This window comes from Lissotriton helveticus, chromosome 12, assembly GCF_964261635.1.
Source record: "Lissotriton helveticus chromosome 12, aLisHel1.1, whole genome shotgun sequence".
NCBI classification, from domain to species: domain Eukaryota; kingdom Metazoa; phylum Chordata; class Amphibia; order Caudata; family Salamandridae; genus Lissotriton; species Lissotriton helveticus.
The window spans coordinates 12,155,126-12,176,209 of NC_136073.1; the positions used below are offsets into that span (position 1 = coordinate 12,155,126).

Here is a 21,084-nt window from a genome sequence, read left to right on the forward strand (position 1 = left end):
GAAATGCTTTGATGAGTAATTGATACTGTGATTTTTGATTACCCTAACCTTGATTTTAGATAAAAGCATACTGTTTTAAATCAAACTCCCTGGAGTGGCGTCAGTCATTGCGTGCGTTTTATTGTCTCAGTGGATGCGTGTGCTGTGTAGTCACTTAACACCTAAGCTTTCGGGTGCCTACCTGCTCGTGCCAGGCTATCCCCGGGGAACTGGTGACCCCAGTTCCTGCAGCTTGTGTTATGTTATGAGATACATGCGGAGCGTACGTACACAATGTTTTCTTTCTTGTGCCCATGCTACACATTATCTTGCCAAAGCTGAACAGCATCGCCCAAGCACCTGCACAACTTGCAGTTCCAAATCGTAAGACCTATTGCCTATGCCAATGCTTGTTTTAGCAGAGGTGACCTGCCTGGCGGAGAGTGCACCCCTGTAAATATGCCCCTATAGGTGGGCACAGATGGCACTGCCGCCTCTTGAGATTTCCAGGTAGTTCGATGCTGTCATATAGGAGGGAAAAAATTTCACATTATTATCAGTTTCACAGGCGCTTTGTCTTGATCAGAATTTTAATCTGAGGCATGAGGTGCGCGCGGCATACATCCCACATAATGGAGACAAACTCGTTGACGATTCTGCATGCAAGAACCAATGGGTAAAACACCCCAGAGAAGAATACCACATGCATATCCCTGAAAAAATAGTCAAATTCTGCAAAACCACTGATCTCACGAAACTTGCAGAGGGGCCTTGGCCAGAAGTCCAGTTCATTAATCTCTACCCTCCGCATGAGTATAATTTCTGACGTTCCTTGAGAACCCCTCCCTTAATGATGGAACTCTGACCGCCTCATGCTTAACATTATTATCAAATCTCTGCTCCAGGGCGAGAATTGCTTCTGCAGTGAGCTTCCAGGCTTCCACGCGGGGACAGTTCCTCCACTCGGCCAGGGCAGCTGTCCATCTCCCACTCTCAGGCGTCCTCTTTACTAAGACCACCTTAGTTCCAGGTATGTGTTGCCCTGTTGTTCGGCGTGTACTTTTAATTCACCGTTCTTCAAAGAACGCCTCTTGGGTTGGTGTCTTCTTTCCTCCAACCCTCTTCTATCCTCCAACCTCCTGGACATGTCCACTGCACTCCCTTGTCCAAGATTCCAAGACGTGGCTTCGCTCAGTGCCCAAAGGGGTTCCTGGGAGCTTCACCCGTACAATGAAGAGGGGACATCTGGGTAGAAGAGGAAATACAGACGTGATTCTCAGAGTCTGGCCAGATCGAATGATCCCTTCTTTGTCCCTGGAAATGTCAGTCTTTTGCTCAGCAGGTGGACACCAAGACCCGAGGTCAGCAGGCCCAGGAAGGAGAAGACCGACCAAACGGCGACTGAATCTGGATCCACTCCAGCTGTGGAGACAGAGGAGACAGGTCAATAGGGCACAGAGAGCGCAGTGGAGTAAAAAACACAAGGGGCCTCATTTATGAGGCTGTGCGTGCCTTTTACGCCGCCGGTGCGTCACTTTTTGTGACGCACCAGTGGTGTAAAAAATGCGCCTTGTTGCGCCATATTTACAAAGTGACGCATCTAGGTAGATGCGTCACTTTGTAAACCTCTGCACCACATTATACCTGCACCAGGTATAATGTATACAAGGGGGGTGTTTTGATGCAAGAAAGGGTCATGGAAGTGACGCAGTGAAATCTATAAGATTTCACTGCGCCATTTCTTGGCCGCTAATGCTTCAAAATCTTACGCCTGCTTCATGGCAGGCGTAAGACTGACGCAGGCACTAACAACATGGAACTTGCCCATGTGAAAGTACACATTGCTGGAGTTGCATCACTTTGGTGACACACTCCAGCAATGCGTCACTTTTGCGACTACAGAAACGTAAGAAATACTGACGTATCTGTAACTCCTTGCGACATGTTGCATCATATTATAAATATGACGCATCAATCATGACGCAAGGAGTGCGCACTGAGAAGTGACGCATCGCTGCTTTCACGCAGCGATGCGTCATTTCTCATAAATGAGGCCCAAGGAATGGTGACTTCATTGACTTGTGACAGGGATGCGGTGAGTATTTTATTTTATTTTATTCAGAGTTTTATATAGCACGAACATGACCCATGGGTATCAGAGCGCTTTAGAGTTACATGTCGAAAATAGTTTAGAGTACAACAGATATAGTAGTAGTATTAAACATATGGTTCCGATGCGTACCTTTCATACCTGGTTACGACAATAACAAGAGTAGGACCCATTAATTGTAATAACGTGCAGCCTGAGTGCATTCGTAGCGATCTGGAGAGTTTACCCTTACATACGTTGTTGTCCTGTTGAGGCAAACTCCTATACCAGATCTAATTGAAACTAACTCTTTGATCAACGGTGAGGACTGTTATGGTGTCTCTGTTACCTCTCATGGGTAGGACGCATCGGCACCTGAATAGAATAGGCAGCGCCTAGCAACTGACCACGATGCAGATGATGATCAGTTGTTTAGGGTAGGAATTTGCTCATTAGGAAGATCTTTATTATTATTATTATTATATATTTTATAGAGCGCTTGGTTACACCAGCAGGTGTGTCCCCGCGCTGGTTGCTGCAGTTGCTTCCATTAGCGCCTCGGTCTGAATGCGAAGGGAATCCTACTTCGCGCACTGAGGTTTGGGGAACAGGACTGTTCGAAGCTCTCTACGGAATCTAAGCTCCGAGGTTTCCAAGGGCAGCCTTTCTGGCAGCTTGTTCCATAACCTAGCAGTCATAGCTCTAAAAGATTTTCCACCCATTCTGGCTCTTTTCACCTTCTGGACCTGCCCCGTGCCACAGGATCTTAACTGGCGGGTGGGCTCGTACCGCTTAAGATAGTTATGCAGGTACCTAGGGCCTCTCCCATGGAGGATACGATGTCCTATACAGAGGGCCTTAAACGTCACCCGTTCCCTAATAGGGAGCCAATGAAGGGTCCTCAGAGCTTTTTGTGATGATGCCCTTCTGGGTAGTTGTAGGATCAAACGGGCCGCCGTATTTTGTATACGTAGCAGTCTCGAGAAGCATTTTTCGCTGGCCCCTAGATATAGTACATTTCCATAGTCCAGCCTGGATGTTATCAGGGCATGGACTAGGGTCTGGCGTACCGTCATAGGCATGAGGTCCAGTGTTTTCCTGAGGACCCGTAGTGTACCAAAACAAGTGCCTGCCACTTGTTTGGTCTGGTGGTCGAAGGATAAGTTTTTATCTAGCCAGACTCCTAGGTTTTTCACTAGATTGCTAGGTGCGGGCAATTCACCCAGCTCGTCCGGCCACCATGCTGAGGTCCACACTGATGGAGATTTACCTACCATCAGTACCTCCGTCTTATTTCCGTTAAGACGGAGGCAGTTGTCCGCCATCCACTTGGCCAGCTCCTGCAAGCAGCTCGCGAAATTCGCCGCACATTGCTCCTCTGGTTGCGTCAACGTCACAATCAGTTGCGTGTCGTATGCATACGACACTGTCTCAACCCCAAATTTGTCTGTGATTCCTCCAACAGGGGCCACATACAAATTGAATAAGGTGGGGCTGAGACTGGAGCCTTGTGGGACTCCCTGCTTGAGTTTTATTTCTTTGGACCTAAACTGTCCCTGTGCAACCTGGAAACTGCGGCCTGTAAGAAATTATTCCAGCCACTCCCATGCTTTGCCTCTCACTCCTCCCTTTTTAAGACACTGTAGCAGTGTGTGATGCGCTACAGTGTCAAAAGCGGCACTGAGATCCAAGAGGATCAGTGCCGCTGTCTGGCCTTCATCTGCGTATCTCCGTAGGGCTTCCGTTGAAGACAGCAGGGCCGACTCAGTAGAGTGTAGAGCGCGGAATCCCGACTGAGAGGGGTGGAGCAGTCCGTTAGTCTCAGCAAATGCAGAGAGTTGCTTATTGACTGCTTTCTCCGCGATTTTGGCAAAGTAGGGGAGAAGGGAAATGGGTCGCAGGTTTTCCAGATTTACTAAACTAATATTGGGCTTTTTCCTCAAAGGAAGAACTATTGCTTTCTTCCATAAAGCAGGTACTTGTCCTGATGCAAATGAGAGAGCAAGTAAGTGACTAATATATGGCTCCAGAGTGGTTATGCTGCCAAAAATTTTTTGGGGGGGAGCTGGGTCATTCGGTGATCCTGATTTAATGCTACCTGCTATATGGCATATTATTTCCCGTGAGGGTACTAGAAATGCCGAGAGGCAGTTGCTGTCCCGTGTAGTCAGGGGGATTTCCACCCTGCCATCCCCTACTCTAGCTGCCTCCGGAAAAGCCGCGTAAATTTTGTCTACTTTACTGGCAAAGAACTCTGCTACTTGATTGCAGGCTTTGACTGATCCTTTTATCGGGGCTGCCAGTGGGGCGAGATCTGATAGTTCCCTATATACTAGGAACATTTCCTTCATGGAGTTGTTCGCATTCTTAATTCTGGTGCAGTAGTAGCTTCTCCTCGTTCTCCGGATCAGGGCATGATAGTCTTTTAAGCCTTTCTTATATTCAGCTCTCTCTGTCTCCGAAAAGCAACGCTGCCATTTTCTCTCTAGATTTTTACATTTTGCTTTTTGTCCTCGCAGTTCAGTATTGAACCAGGGGGCGGATTTAGATTTCCTCACTGGCGCATTCCGAGTCCATGGCGCTGTGTGGTCTAGCGCCTTTTGGATTCGCAGGTCTAGTGTTTCGCAGGCAGAGTCTATTTCCTCGCCCTCGAGAGGACCTCCTGATTCTATTATTTTGTTAAATTCCTCTGGGCAGAACTTAGCCCATTTCCTGTGTTTATTTGAAATGCCGGTCCCATACTGAGGTCCACTATCCGGGACCGCTACCCGAAATGAGACTAGAAAATGGTCAGACCAAATCACGGGAGTTGGGGGTGCTACGATCAAGGTATCCCAATTGGCATGGATAGGGTCCAGGAGATGACCCTGGCAATGAGTGGGCATTTCTGATTTTAACAGCATCTGTATGCCTGCTAGCTCCTGCCTAATTTCCTGAGCTTCAGCGTTCAGGGGTCGGCAAAATGATAGTTTAAGTCCCCTAGAAGGAGGAGTCTCTCATGTTTGAGGGCAGAGAGCGTGAGAGTATCCATCAGTTGCGTGGGAAAGCTGGCTCCAGGTCCCGGGGGGCGATATATTAAAAATCCCTGGAGACAGTATCCATGGGGCACTGCTATGGAAAAGAACCCTGTCTCACTATTTCCAATATCCATCTCTTCTAAGGTGCACACCAGCTCTTGTTTGTGTATAATCGCAATTCCTCCCCCCTTCCCCTTCTTCCTGTCTAATCTCTTTATATCATATCCCAGTGGGAGGGCAGCCAGTACATCTGGTGCCGATGCGGGATTCAGCCACATCTCCGTGAGGAATAAAGCATCCACCTGATGATCCGTCAGGTAGTCATATATTTCCATCTTATGTTTCCCCAGGGACCGGCAGTTTAGCAGGGCGAGATTTAGTATCTTGCCCTTGCACCTAGACCCAAGTTGTCTATAGACGACAAAAGGACAGTGTGCGCACTGTTTGTCTCCATTCTTAAGAGTTATACTGTGCAGACAAATATTGTCTATTGGAGGACATAGGTGTTAAATAATCCACAGAAGCTGGGTATAGTTGATACTATACATGAAATGTAACAATAGGTTTCTAAGCTCAAGGGAGCTATAGTGCTTCCGAAACCTGAGACCCACAGGGGTTCCTGCCCCTGGCCCCGGTCGGTCACGGACGGGCACAGACGGGCTTGCCTTTGGCGCGCCCGCTGCGCCTCCGGTGTAGGTCAGGCATTTAAAGCGGAAGTGGAAGAGGGCGGGAGAGGCCAGGCAGCTGGAACGCTCCCCTTACACCTACCCCAAGATGGCGCGTGTTAGTTCTGTATCTGCCCCGTGTCAGCCCGTGAATCGGCTGCGGGGGACCAGCAGAGGTCTGTGGGCACCGGGTGTCAACTCGTGCACAAGTAGGTCAATAACAATTTTAAAAGGCTTCAGGTCCTAAATCGACAGTCAGCCAATCACACTCATAAAAACAAACGTGCCTCTTTACCTCCCGGCTTTCCGCCTCATGAGGGATGAGTCTTTGCTTCCCTCTTGAGGGTTGACATGTTTGGAATTCTTCTAATGTTTGGAGGGAGTGAGTTCCAGATTCTGGAGCAGCTACGGAGAATGCTGTCATACGTTCCCTTCTTCTGAAAGATGGGAGGTTTCAGCATCAGGTCTCCGGCACTCCGGGATGGTCTGCCTCCACCGGATACCTCAATTTTCTGGGCTAAGTACATTGGTGTGTTGTAGTGGAGCGCTTTGTGGATGATACATGCCAGTTTAAGCTGAATTCTGGCTTAATATGGTAGCCAGTTTAACGCCTTCAAGTGTGGGGAAATGTGGGGGCATATCATCAAGGGCAGTATCGCCGCTTTAGCTGCACTTTTTTCCGCAAAAGCAGCGATAATTTTAACGCCCAATCAGCATGGACACGTTAGCGCGTGTTTCCATGCCTTTTCGCCATTTCCCTGAACGCCCAGTTGTGCATCTCTAATGAGATGCAAATTGGACGTTCCTCCCCCAAATAACGTGAGACATGTTGCTAACCGACATTTCTCCTATCAGCAAGCTGCTCGCTAACCTGCGTAACGATAAGAAAAGTAGCGCTAACCGCGGTTATCGCTACTTTCCTTACGCCTGCTTTCAGTCTGATTTAGCCATTATATCCAATGGAAGGTGGATATAATGGCTAAGTCTGTCCTGCCCTATCATCAAGCTATCGCCAAACGTTGTGCGAATATCACTGGATTTCCAGCGATAATCGTAACTTTGGCAGCTTGCGCATGAAATTTTATCGCTTTGGAGATAAGCGTTGCTGATAGCAAGCTATCTCAGCGATAAAATCCTGTGATAGCGGGCGATAAATATCCTTGCGCTAAGCGCGCTGAGCGATAATTATCGCCGGCCCTTGCTGATATGCCCCGTGGTTGTGTTTTCTTCAACCTGTAATGAGTCTTGCGGCTGCTTTGAGACAGGCTTTTTGTGGTGCTGTGGAGATCTTGGGTAGTCCTGTTCATCAGAAACTGACTAAGCCATACTTTTAATGGCAGGTGGATTGTACGGCTGAGGCATAGGGGCATATCATCAAGGAAACGCGATAAATATTGCATTTCCTGCTTTGCGCGATTCTGTTTCAAGCCGCTTTTGCTGGATTTAATCGCAGTGGAGATAGCCTTGATAATAATGCGATATCACGGTGATTAAATCCAGCGATACGCAGCGTTAAACAGAATCGCGCAGTGGGAAATGCAATATTTATCACGTTTCCTTGATGATATGCCCCTCAGTTTTTTGTGATTTTTGTTTCAGATGATGGCTAGTTAACTAATGTAATGACACCTTTAAGGCATTATTCATTGTCTTGATCTCCTCCAGCGAAGCGATCTTGATGTAGATCTGAGTGTCATCTGCGTACATGTGATAGGAGATGTTGGCGTGCTGGAGAATTTCTGTAAGGGGTTCGACATATAGGTTGAATAGTGATGGAGATAAATTTGAGCCTTTTGGAACTCCAATCGAATTTGGGGATGTGAGGACAGCGCCTGGTTGACCATGAATCTTTGCGTTCTGTTCTGTAGGAAGGATTTAAACCATTCCAGCACATTTCCAGATAATTCCATCCTGTCTTCAATGCGGGCTAGTTATTTTTCATGATTTACTGTGTCAAAAGCAGAAGACAGGTCAAGAGGAACTAGTAGACATGTTTCTTTGTGATCCCGTGCCTGTAATGCATTATCCACTATATGTAGGATTTTTTTTTTTTTTTAGAGTTTTATATAGCGCGAACTTGAACCAAACCGAATCAGTTATCAGAGTGCTTTACATAGCACCAGTTACGTTACATGAGGACACACTTTCATTTTTTAGGCACGGGGAGATTAAGTGATTTGCTCAGAATCACAGGGGGTTTTTGGCGTCGTTAACGAGACTCGAACCAAGTTCCCCAGGTCCGAGGTCGAGCGCCCTAGCCGTTAGGCCAACCCCTCTCCGGGGATTGCTCTTTCCGTACTGTGGCCTGGTCTGAAACCAGATTGGCAGTCGTCCAACAGAGTGAATTTAGTGATGTGATGGCTCAGTTGTTATTGTGCGCATTTTTCAAGTAGTTTGGCTAGTAATGAAATATTAGACGAAAGGTGTTTGGGTCTGCCGGGTCCCTGTAGGTGTTTTAATGATGGGGAGGACTTAACCTGTTTTTAGGCAACCTGGTAAGGAGCCTTGAGCCAGTGAGGCATTGATTATTGTTGTCCATATGGGGACACGATGTTGTTGATTCTTTTCAAGCATTTTAACCCCTTGCATGCTGATGACGGCCCCCATCCGTCCTGCACTATGGCGCTTGTGTGCTGATGACGGCTGGGGGCCGTCATAAACCCGCCCACTCGCGATTTTGCCGCACAGGCGCAGAATCGCGGCAGCATGCAAGAGGTTAAGGGGAGGGGGTCCTTGTAGTGGTTATTTGGTTTTATAGCTGAGAGAGTTTTGGCAATGGTCTTCTGTTCATATAACATCGAGGGTCGATCCTTGTGCTTTATTTTTCATCATGGCTTGAGCGGTGTGCATGGTAACATCGTTCTGTGATGACAATGGGCTCGAGAGGTTGTCTGCTGCCATCCTGAGTTGCCTTTCTAGAGAGTTGGCTTTGTCTGTAAAGAAGGCTGAGAATTCCTCACAGCTCAGTTGGGTTTTTATAGATCCCTGAGTAGATTTGGCCAATTTGGTAGTGTAGGAAGGTGGATACCTGACTATGGTTACCCAGATTTGTTGCCTTGTGTTTAGCTGGTTTTCGACTTAGTTGGCCTGGGATCCTGCTAATCGGGGCCCCAGGCTATCTGCTCTCACTGTTAAATGGACTCCATGTGCTCTAGGTACATCTCCAATTGGATATTGGGTCACCTTATCAGCCCCTGTACAGTGTACCATAGGTACCCAGGGCATAGGTGCACCCAAGGCCTACCAGGGGCTGCAGCATGTATTATGCCACCCCTGGCTGGCCATCCAAACTGACACAACTGGCTGATCACTCAGCTGGGGCAAGGTCGTGTAATCACCCCTTGCTTAGGTATAGTATTCCTATATCTACTCTTATATATAGACACACAGTAACCTATAAGTCACTCCTATGGCAGGCCTTAACAATCCTGGAGGCAGAGTGCTTGGTTATGTGTGAGATGGTGCTCTAGCATGAGCTGAGCCTGTCTGCAGCTTTCGGAACCATGTCCTTATAGCTGTTCTATGATATCGCCATACCATATACTCTGAAGTGCATTATAATCCTCGCGGTTAAATGATAACTTTGGTTTGGCTTTATCCAAACATGTCGTGTAAGGTGTCATACGCTTTGGAATACTACCCCCTCGCCAATTCTGGCGACGGGGGTAGCATTCCACCCTTCTAGAGGGAGAAGACATGCTGTTGCTGACTATCCCGGTTAAAGTTAACCAGAGCCCCAGTGTCACAAAATGGATGCTGCTGCCACCGACACAAGTCTGACCTCCTGCTGCTGGGAGTCCTTCCAGTCACGGAGGTTTGGACAATAGGTTTCCTGCCTGGGGAGGTGCGAGCACCACCCCAGACAGGACTTTGTGTATTGGGACAGGGAGGGCTGAATAGAATAAGACACTGCCTGGAGCACACAAGGTGCTCCTTGCATACCCCAGTTCAAACCGGTTGCTGGGACACTCCAGCCCCAGCTCTGGCATGAAACTGGACAAAGGAGAGGGGGTGTAACCACCCCCCTTCCTGGTCCCACCCATAGGAGGGACCTAAAAAGTAATCCAGACCCTTTTAGTTATATAAAGGTAGGAGCTGAGTCCTGAGACTTTAGATTAATCCTGAATCGAAACTTGACACTAAACTCTGGACCTTCCACATTCTGATGACACTGAAGACTGTAGAATCTCCCATGTGGCCAAGGAGTGACCACCCTGGGCAACCATGCACCATCCAGCAAATCAACGGCTTGCTTTGTCGACGTTCCCGCCGGAACCCGAGCACAGAGCCTGACAAGACCCAGACTTCCAGACCTCTCTGACCCTCTCTTCACGACTGCAGCATAGCTGAGATCCTTGGAGGCGACGAGACACGTGGGACCGGACCACTTGGAAAGTCTGCAACTTGCTAACTGTGCAGCTCCTGAGGCATCCTCGAAGCTGTGCATTGGGGATTGAGAAACCCCGAACCCGAGCTCCACCTGCACCGAAGATCAGCCCTCCACACTCCACGAGTTCTGCGTGGGGCCCTTCTGCTTGTGTTCTGCTCGACGCGTTGTCCGGTTGCTGGCCCGTTGGCTAGTAGCCTCTGTGACGACAATCCTTTTGAACCACCTCGCTGGTCTGGTTGCTCCAGACTGGCCCTTGCTTCCCTGCAAAGGTGAGGCACCCCCGACCTTGCTTGTCTGCACCAGAAGACTTTGTTGAATCCTGCGTGGGTTGCCTTTGCCAAAGCTTGTTGACTCCAATCCGGAAGTCGACCCCTCCATCTGCGAGAACCTTCGTGGGACAGCTCGTCTCCAGCACCTGGTCGTCGTCGACGCCTCCTGGTCCACGTGGCTCCCAAGAAAAGCTTCAAGACAGCACCTGATTGCTCCTCAACGTCGTCTGGCTCCTTCCTGGTTCCACCCGGTCACTGGCTAGTGACCCAGACTCTGTCCCCACTGCTTTCAGGTCCTCTTCATCCTCGATCCCCCCTTGGATCCACCCGGACATCTTCCTCCTGGTCGCCTGCAGCATCTTTCTTCAAGGCTCCATAGGATTCAACGACGAAACCCGACACATCTTCACACCTATGCACCCGCCGTCCGTGGGTGAGGTAACGTGAGTACTTCGGTGCTCCCAAGGGTATTGACTATCCAAGTGTCTAAGGGGCATATTATCTAGATGTGCTTTATATAACGCACATCGCACATTTCCATATCGCCGGCTATCGCCGGATTTTTTCGCCGTGTTAGCGCGTAATTATCAATGCGCAACACGTAGGCGAAATTAAATCCGGCGATAGTCGGCAATATGGAACATTAGCGCATGAAAACAAACGTTGTTTTCACGCGCTAATGTGTGCCTTGATAACATGGGGTGATGGATTCAGCGTTATGATCCACACCCCCATGATATCAATGCCTTAACACCTGGTCAGAGCAGGCGTTGGGAGACCTGCGATAAACAAGTTTATCGCAGGTCTTCTTCTCCCAACGCCTGCCTTGGTAATAGGGTGTTCCCACCTCCAACCACATTTTACATGTGATTGGACGTGGGAACGCCCACTTTGCATGTCATTAGCGATGTTTCTCGCAGACATGCAAAGTGGGCTTGAGGCAGGCGTTAGCATGCCCTTGTTAATAGGGCGCTGGAAGTATCGCCGCTTTCTCGGCACAATTCGCCGAAAAAGCAGCGATACTTCAGCTTGCTAATATGTCCCTAAGTCTTTAGTTGTTTCCTCCTAGCTAAACCGGAAGTGTCCTAAATCCTTCTAAATCTCACTTCTAAGTTCCCATTGACTGTGCATTGACTCACGCGTGTGTGTAAAGACACTGCACGCGCCGCCTGTGGGCCTCCTACTCCTAAACTATTGTTCAGATAGTGTAGCCCCAGCGATTCCCTAGGCCCTAGGCCTTTCCTTTTCTCGTGACGTGGTACTTATACCACTGTAAAGAGGCGCTAAAGTCGGTAATGCAAGTAAAATTAGGTTTATTACATAAACCAGTAAAGACCCACTGGTGCACAGCAGTAAGACGTCCTGTAACCACCAACTCCAACCGCTTCTGCTTTACAATTTAAATCTGACATAACAGTATTCCAAAATAACATAATACATTCTGAGAATACCATGGCAACAGAACAAGAAAACTTTATTGAGACATGGCTATGAAACATACACATACCACAACCACTTTCTTAATATATGGTTTGCTTCGCCCCTAGGGCCTAACTAAATTGTGCAACTTAACGTATTCTGACTAAGCATTTTGTTATGTGCTTTGGCCTCTGATCTCATAAAGAGTTCAGAGTAGTGTGTTAGTAAATAAATACATATATATTTTATATATATCCTGTGTGGTGTCCTTTCATTTGATATTTAAGGGGTTACATATGGTAAAACAGCTGGCTTTATACGCCCTCAAGAGTCTTTTAGCCCAAGACTGTTCTGTCCACGCTACCACTAGGATAGCTGGTCTATAAGGTTGACTTACAACCATCACCATAAGGGTTGTTTGGACTAGTGCAAGGTGATCACTAGAATAGTGAACATCATATACCAGGCCAACTTCTCACAGGTAGCTTCTGTTATTCCCGACCTGTACAATGTACCAGTGCTAGCAGCCAGATGCCCTGACAAGGGCTGTGCGTGGATCATACACTCACAAGCAGGGTGAACCACAAGACCAACTGTGGTATCCGCTTGTGACAAGCCTGGAGCTCAAGGTCTCACAACCATTGTAAATATCTGAAGCAGTGGTAAGGGGAGAGGTTGACGCTGCATGCAACTCCCAGCTTTGAAGCAATAGAAATAAAATACTTTCACACTTGGCAGCGTGTCAGCCAGTTTCTCTGTTCATACAGTCTCTACCTCCCTCCCCGCCATACAAGCTGCCTTAAACATGCAGTAATTTTGGGGCTCAAACACCTTGTTCATAATCTTGAACACAAACCACAGAGATGGAGGGAGTCCCTGGTGCAGCTGGTCTATCTCTTCAAGCCGCTGCCGTACAGACAGGAGGAACCGAGGGCCCAGCCGGACTTACTCGTGGGCATTGCCATATAGATAGAAACAATTGATGGACGGAATAATAGACAATGCAAACATTCACCCCCAGTCACAAGGATCTGGGTTCAATCCATCATTCTTTTGCTCACCAAACCACCCAAGTGTGGACCCAGCCATATGCAAATCAGTCTTGACACTGTTCCTTGTGGGAACAGTCCAGCCCGAACTGCCAAGCCAGGTCTTCATGGACCGGAAACAAGCATCCTGGGACCAGTTGCTGTCCATGCCACTGGGGTCAAGCTATCATGGACCCTGAAACCGGTCCTAGGATGCTTGTTTCCAGTACAGGGAGAACCTGGCCTGGCAGTTCTGGCTGGACTGTTCCCATTGGGCACAGGGGCAAGACTGATTTGCATATGGCTGGGTTCAAACTGGATTGGCATGGTGAGCATAAAAACTATGGATTTAGGACTACATCTCTGTACTGGGGTGAATATTTGACATTGTTCTACATTCTGTCCATCAATTGTTGTTTTTGCACTTGTCACCCGAGTGGGACGGGTATGCCCAGACGTGGGTCCCGTGCTCTCCATGCCACTGGGGTCAAGCTATCCTGGCTGATGAGGGGTGAAACCCCGAAACTGGTTCTAGGATGATTGTTTCCAGTACAGGGAGACCCTGGCTGGGAGTTCGGGCCGGACCGTTCCCATTGGGCACAGGTCCAAGACTGATTTGCATATGTCTGGTTTCAAACTGGGAAAAACGATGGATTGAGGCCCAGATCTCTGTACTCGGGTGAATGTATGACATTGTTCTGCATTCTGTCCATCAATTGTTGTTTTTGCATTGTCATATAGACACAGGTTATCCCAGAGCAAACCAGCCAGAACTTCCTGGGCACCGATACTGGTAACCCAGGGCCACACACAGTTATGGGAACGCCTTATCCAGCCAACCTGTGTATTCCCAGCATGCTACCATGGGGACCAAGGCACGCAAGTCCAGAATATATATATATATATGCAGAGGGATGCAGGTGGGATCTGCAGGGGATCCCTTGGAATCAGGCACTGGAGACGCAGCCTTGAACCCAAGGGTTGCAGTGCTGCCGTTTGCCAGGCTTCCAGAGACTTGCTCTTGGATGGACCCAGTACCTCATGAGGGCTGGGGTGAAGCTCTAAGTGATGCCTCGCGTTTGAGGACTGATGGAAAACCTATTGATGGTTGAGGAACCCTCTCTTCTTTTCAACACATTTGGGGGCATATTTACAAGACCCGAACGCCACCGGAGCGTCACTTTTTCTGGTGCTCTGCTGACGTTGCTCTCTACCCCATACTTACAAGGTGGCGTAAAGCCACTTGACATTACTTAACACCTCCTTGTAAATATGCCCCTTACTGCAGCAGTCCGCTACGCCAAAGGGGCAAGCAATGGGTGTTTCCGCCGCAACACCCATTACTTTTTGATGCGGTCCGATATTTACAAGACTGGGGCAGCGCTAAATACTAAGGACAGGTAAAACCTAGTCTTAGGATGGCGATACAAGGAGAAATGATTAATTTCTCCTCGTTTTTTGCTCTTTCTTAAGTGTGTTGAATTCTACAGCACACAGAAACAGCAAATCGCCTTTAACGATTGTTTATGTGCCGGAAAGTGTTCCTCCCTGCACATAAACAATCACCCCTGCATCACAGCCACTTTTGCAACACGGCGCAAGGGTGCCTGCACTGGTGCTATGCAGCTTTTTTAACGCCAGTGCAAGGGAAACAAAGGGGTGTGCCGTATTTTTGTAAATACGACACATCTCTGTGTTTTAAAAATGTGACAGCGCCTTACCAATTGGGGCGTAACACTGTGCTCCGACATTTTCTTGTAAATATCCCCCTTGACGTTTTCATTTGGGGTTTATGCCACTTTGCAGCCGCTCCGTGCATTCATACTCACGTTTAGGGGGTACTCTTTCTGTGGGGTGTGATTTGGAAGAGATTGGTGGTGCTGTGTTGTCCTCTGGAGTGGAAGTGTGCTTAGTACCACTGTACCCCCTCCTCTTGGTGATAGAGTCTGTCACGTCTGTATTCTGGGTACTAAGGATAGGGCGCCTGCTCGCAACTGTGATTTTTCTTTTGGGGTCCCCTGTTGCGTCCACCCCTCTAGCCACTGCAGTCGCAGTTGTGAACTGAATTCTGGTGTTTACTGTCTCATTTCTGGGTTTGCCTCGGGTGGTTGAGTTCACAGCTGTGGTATTATCTCCGAGGGCTACAGTCTCATTTGTGGGGGTCACTCTAAAAGTTAGTGTCCTATTAGTGGGGTTCTTTGTAAACATTACCATCGTGTTTGTAGGACTGGTGCCATAGGCTAAAGTCTCAGTTCTGGGGTTCAGTGTGGGAGTGGGGGTCACATTTACAGGGTTCCTTCTGTAGAGTGCAGTCTCAGTTCTGGGGTTCAGTCTGGCAGTGGGGGTCACATTTACAGGGTTCCTTCTGTAGAGTACAGTCTCAGCTCTGGGGTTCAGTGTGGCAGTGGGGGTCACATTTACAGGGTACCTTCTGTAGAGTACAGTCTCAGTTCTGGGGCTCAGTGTGGCAGTGGGGGTCACATTTACAGGGTTCCTTCTGTATAGTACAGTCTCAGTTCTGGGGTTCAGTGTGGCAGTGGGGGTCACATTTGCAGGGTACCTTCTGTAGAGTACAGTCTCAGTTCTGGGGCTCAGTGTGGCAGTGGGGGTCACATTTACAGGGTTCCTTCTGTATAGTACAGTCTCAGTTCTGGGGCTCAGTGTGGCAGTGGGGGTCACATTTACAGGGTACCTTCTGTAGAGTACAGTCTCAGTTCTGGGGTTCAGCGTGGCAGCGGGGGGCACATTTACAGGGTTCCTTCTGTAGAGTGCAGTCTCAGTTCTGGGGCTCAGTGTGGCAGTGGGGGTCACATTTACAGGGTTCCTTCTGTATAGTACAGTCTCAGTTCTGGGGTTCAGTGTGGCAGTGGGGGTCACATTTGCAGGGTACCTTCTGTAGAGTACAGTCTCAGTTCTGGGGCTCAGTGTGGCAGTGGGGGTCACATTTACAGGGTTCCTTCTGTATAGTACAGTCTCAGTTCTGGGGTTCAGTGTGGCAGTGGGGGTCACATTTACAGGGTTCCTTCTGTAGAGTACAGTCCCAGTTCTGGGGCGCAGTGTGGCAGTGGGGGTCACATTTACAGGGTTCCTTCTGTAGAGTACAGTCCCAGTTCTGGGGTTCAGTGCGGAAGTGGAGGCCACTTGCGTGGGGTTCCATCTGGAGGTGAACGTCTCATTTCTGAGGAGGCCCTTCCTTGCTCTTTCAGCTAAGTGGTTCACTTCCATTACAGACTCATTTGTGGGGTTCACGCTGGTAGCTGAAGTCTCTTTAGGGTTCACTGTGTAGAATATGATTTTATTTTTGGGGTTCAATCTGGTTGTTGCCGCCTCAGGGTCGGGCTTTGCCTGAACGGTTGCCCCGGTCACAATCCCTTGAATAGCGACAGTCTCTTGCCCGGTGTTTCTGGCGGGTGAAGTCTCAGTCGCGGGGTGTCCTGTGCTGGTCTCTGGCTCGTTTGTGGGGTTACTGTTTACGGTGACAGTTGCGCCTGCGCAGCAGTCCTCTCTGGGGCCAGTTGTTGGGTCCACCGCATGACCATCTATGAATAAAACAGTTGGTTAATTCACTCCATCTTGCAGACAACCTATGTTTTATGTCTCTTAAACGATTGATCCTCCAATCACCAGGCCATAAATAATCAATCTTGCAGTCCCTCCTAATGCACAATAAGAGATGCAAACTGAGGGCCTGGAAAGGGGAAACATAGAGGTGAGGCAAACATAGAAAGAAGACAAAGACCTGGCAAAGTAGGAAGGCAACAACTTGAATAAACATAGAAAGGAGACAAAGGGACTGAACATAGAAAGGGACAGAAGGACTGGACATAGAAAGGAGTCAAAGGGAGTAAACCTAAAAAGGAGACAAAGGGAGTATAAATACTAAGTAGACAAAGCTACAAATGGACCAAAGGCACATCCAGTGTCTAACGGTATGAAAGACAAGATCACGTTCAGCGAATCAGACCATAAAGCACACATAGAATAAGATTAAGGGGCCATATTATCAAGAAAGGGCGATACATTATCGGCGCTTAAGGTGCGATAATGGGCTTGATAATATGCCCTTGTGAATTCCCATAGAAGCCCAGGTTCTGGTGTTAACCTGGGCTTCTATGGGAATTCACAAGGGCATATTATCAAGCCCATTATCGCCATTTTAGCAGCAGTTTCCTGCCGATAAAAGCACCAATAATGTATCGCCCTTTCTTGATAATACGGCCCAAGGTCCTTTGCTGAGGCCCATGGCTTACTCTTAAATTGAAAGTTATTTTCCCCACTTACTAAAGGCACTGAAATGAATGGTTTTATTCCGACGCATCGTGCCTCCCCGTAGCTTCAGTTCCGCCTCGCACCGGTACTCTTCTCCCTCCATCGCCTCCCTTCCTGGGAGGTCGAGCCTCAGCTGGAAACTCTGCACGTCGTCCATCTCTTCCTCCTCGCTACTGATGTTCTGCTGTTCCGGGGTCTCCAGCCTTTCCTCTCCGCGGTACCAGCTCAGCGTCAAGGCGTCGAGGGGGTGCACCCGTCGGATGGAGCAGATGAGATGGTCTGGCTGCCCGGACCCCCTCTCTGGGTGGAGAGTCAGCTGCATGGTGTCTGGAAGAGCTGAGATAGAGAGAGAGTCATTTCCTGCCAGCCTGAACCCTCCAACAGAGCCTGGTACAGACTGGCATATCACACACTTAACTGGTCCAGACTTATGGCCTGGGTGAATTTTAAGGAGTGAGCATGGAACTATCATTCATGTCTCAGAGCGACTGCTGGTTCCTAAATCTGGGTGTGGCTTAATTCACACTTCAGTTGTCCCTGAGAACCATGGACACATTTTTAGGATACCCAAGTTTGGAGAGGTGTGGTGCAGCGGCCAGGGCAGCTGACTTTGGAGCAGAGGGCTCAGGGTTCGATCCCCGGCTCCAGTGGCTGCCCCGCTGAGCACCATGTGACTCTAAGCAATAGCTCACTTAGGGGCATATTATCAAGGGATTTATCTCCGCTTTTTTGTCTTTAAAAGCCAAGAAAGCGGAGATAAAATTATCTCCCTATCAGCAACAGGGTGCTAACACGCAAATTCGCAAGTTAGCACCCTTTTTCTCTACGCTTCTCCTTGCATCTCTAATGAGATGCAAAGGGGGCATTCCAGAGAAAAATAATAGGAGGAATGTTGTTAAGCGACATTTCTCCTATTATCAAGGATTTCGCTAACCCTGTTAGTGATAAAAAAAAGCAGCGCTAACCGCGGTTAGCGCTGCTTTTTTACACCTGGTATTTTCCTGACTTAGCCATGATATCCTATGGAAGGTGGATATCATGGCTAAGTTTGTGAGCCCCTATCATCAAGCTAACGCCAAACTTCGAGAGATTATCGTTGGTTTTCCAGCGATAATCTCTCATTTGGCAGTTAGCGCGAGGATTTTTATCACTTCTGAGATAAACCTTGCTAATAGCAAGTTATCTCTGCGATAATTTCCGGCGATGCTTAGCGATAAAAAAATCGTTGCTAAGCCTCGTTAGCGATAAATATCGCTAATCGTTGGTAATATGGTTCAATTTCCACAACGGCCCCCAGTACCTTGAGACCCATAAGGGTGAGTAGTTTGCGCTTTACAAATACGGATTTTACACACCTCCATTTCCCTACATATAAGGGTAAAGTTTAGGAGTTCCCTGGTCGTGGCCGTGCTCAATCGGTGCAATGCGTCATGGCACATTTTTAAAGTTTCAAAGTATTGCACTTGTCCATTGCCCTGTATATTAGGGTCAAAGTTTGTGAGTTTCCAGTAAAATTGCCCCTGAGTATCATGACCACGATCAAGGTGCTACTGGGCTGCTCCCATGGGGCTGAGGTCATTTGCCTCTGGTGTCCAGGGGCCTGTCCTGCGCTGGCTCTGCAAACGGTGCCAGGTACAGTCCACTCCAGCGTTGACCCTCAGGGAAGCAAGGGCCAGCCGTCACAGGCCTCTCAAGGAGGTAGTCTGGGGGTGCTCAACAATCAATCAACAGGCTCAGTAAAGTGAATGTCCAGCCCAGAGTTTAACTTTGGAAGAACAATAAGTACTTTAATCACAGAGTTGTACTAAAACTACACACTTCAATGCTCATTTACAAGCCTGAGTCTCTGGGCACTAACTCTTGTAGCCACTGAATACGGTATAAGGCCAGTGGCATCCAAAATGGATCCGGTGGCCTCCATTATTCTGATCACTCACACATCATGGATGTATAACACTGAGCACACAACCAGCATGCTTTACATACACTTGAGATGTTAGTGTAGGAACCTGGGGGCATATTACCAACAAGTAGCGATAATTATCGCTAAATAGGCTTAGCGACGATTTTTTATCGCTGCCTATCGCTGGATATGTTAGCAGAGGAAACATGCTATTAGCAACGTTTTTCTCCATTGTGCTAAAATATCCAGCGATAGCGGCAAAATGCGTGAATATCGCTGAGAATACAGCGATATTCACGCATTAGCGACTAAATGCTCTTAGCCATGTTATCCACCTCCCATTGGGTAACATGGCTAAGAACTGGTCTGAGCAGACGTTGGTTTTTGGCGATAGCGGGAATATTTCCATCGCGATAATTCTATCTCACTATTAGCAAGCTGTCGCTAACTGATGTTAGCGACAGCTTTTAGGCGATAGCGAGCGGTTTGGGTCCCGCTTTGCATGTCAGCGATGTTTATCGCTAATGACATGCAAAGTGGGCGTACCCAACCTGTTAGCGACTGAAAGCAGTCACTAACGTTGCTATCGCCTATTAGCAAGGCAGGCGTAGTGTTGGAAATATTTGTGCTAAGCGCGAATATCTCCAAATACCAACGCCTGCCCAGACCAGTTCTTAGCCATGTTATCCAATGGGAGGTGGATAACATGGCTAAGATCATTTCGTCGCTAATGCGTGAATATCGCTGTATTCTCAGCGATATTCATGCATTTCGCCGCTATCGCTGGATATTTTAGCACAATGGAGAAAAACGTTGCTAATAGCATGTTTTCTCCGCTAACATATCCAGTGATAGGCAGCGATAAAAAAATCATCGCTAAGCCTATTTAGCGATAAATATCGCTACTTGTTGGTAATATGCCCCTCAGAGTGAAGGTTGGCAGCAGGTCTTACACCTGGTGTGTGTCTGCTCTTACTCCAATTAACTACAGTTTGTGGGTTGCTGCACCCTGTGTCTCAGGTATGCATGACCCAGTGTACTCTAAATGTAACACTGGGAACATCCAGGAGTGATGCTTGTGAGCAGTAGTGAGAGCTGAAGGCCTAAGGAGGACTAACACTGTGGTGCCCAAAGTGGGCACAGGATGAGCAGATCAGACCATTCACATAAGGTAAATGTACACCCAATGAGTCTAAATAGATCACGTACTCAGTGATTCTCCTTGAATCCTATCCTGGAACCGGCTCTTCTGGGCCTACGTTGGACACAGAAGAATTAGAAATGCAGCGCAGACACCTCGTTCCCCTTCCATCACCCCAAACTTACAGTAGAGCCGCAGCAAGCTGGTCCTCTGCTGCTCGTGACCCCCGCAGATGGCCTTACATATGATGCTCCCCTCGTTGTGCGGGGCAGTGCTGGCTATGTACAACAGGCTGTACTGGGGGGTGGAGGTGACGTGGCCAGGTTTGGTGTCCAGCCCCTTCCAGGTGAATATGGCGTTCGGGCATGGCGTGGAGCAGTTAAACTGGACCGAGACCCCCAGGTGCACCAGGGCGTCTTTTGGCAGCAGGGAGACCTGGTTCTCTCTCCGGAAGGGCTGGCCTGCAGGGAAAGACAACGGCACTACATGAAAATGAAGGAAACATTTAAAGAAACAGCATAATGACCAATCCAAAATTGCAAGGGCCTCATTTATGAAAAGTGACGCATCGCTTCGTGAAAACAGCGATGCGTCACTTTTCACTGCGCCCTCCTTGCGACACCAATGATGCGTCATATTTACAGTATGACGCATCATGGCGCAAGGAGTTACAGATACGTCAGTATTTCTGATGTATCTGTATGGCGCAAAAGTGACGCATTGCTGGAGTGTGTCGCAAAAGGGACGCAACTCCAGCAATGTGTCCTTTCACATGGGGCAAGCCCCATGTGAAAGGGCCTGCGTTAGTCTTACGCCTGCTGTGAGGCAGGCGTAAGAAATTGATGCATTTGTGTCCTAGAAGTGGTGCAGTGAAATCTTATAGATTTCACTGCATCACTTCTACGACCCTTTCTT

At 48.4% G+C, this 21,084-nt stretch overlaps 1 protein-coding gene across 2 annotated transcripts in view; it reads right to left on the bottom strand.

Annotated features, from left to right (window-relative positions):
- Positions 1 to 551: 551 nt before the first annotated feature.
- MADCAM1 (mucosal vascular addressin cell adhesion molecule 1) overlaps positions 552 to 21,084 on the bottom strand; it is a 51,941-nt gene continuing 31,408 nt past the window's right edge. Inside the window, exons 2-6 of one of the 2 annotated variants that reach the window (XM_078670719.1) lie at positions 20,355 to 20,630; positions 17,138 to 17,461; positions 15,285 to 16,395; positions 14,686 to 15,152; positions 552 to 1,401 (exon numbers count right to left, since the gene is read on the bottom strand). In XM_078670719.1, coding sequence (XP_078526845.1) covers positions 1,256 to 1,401; positions 14,686 to 15,152; positions 15,285 to 16,395; positions 17,138 to 17,461; positions 20,355 to 20,630 — 2,324 coding nt within the window. In that variant the 3' untranslated portion in view covers positions 552 to 1,255. Of the gene's footprint in view, positions 1,402 to 14,685; positions 16,396 to 17,137; positions 17,462 to 20,354; positions 20,631 to 21,084 lie in introns of both variants that reach the window. The other variant, XM_078670718.1, reaches the window with a different exon arrangement.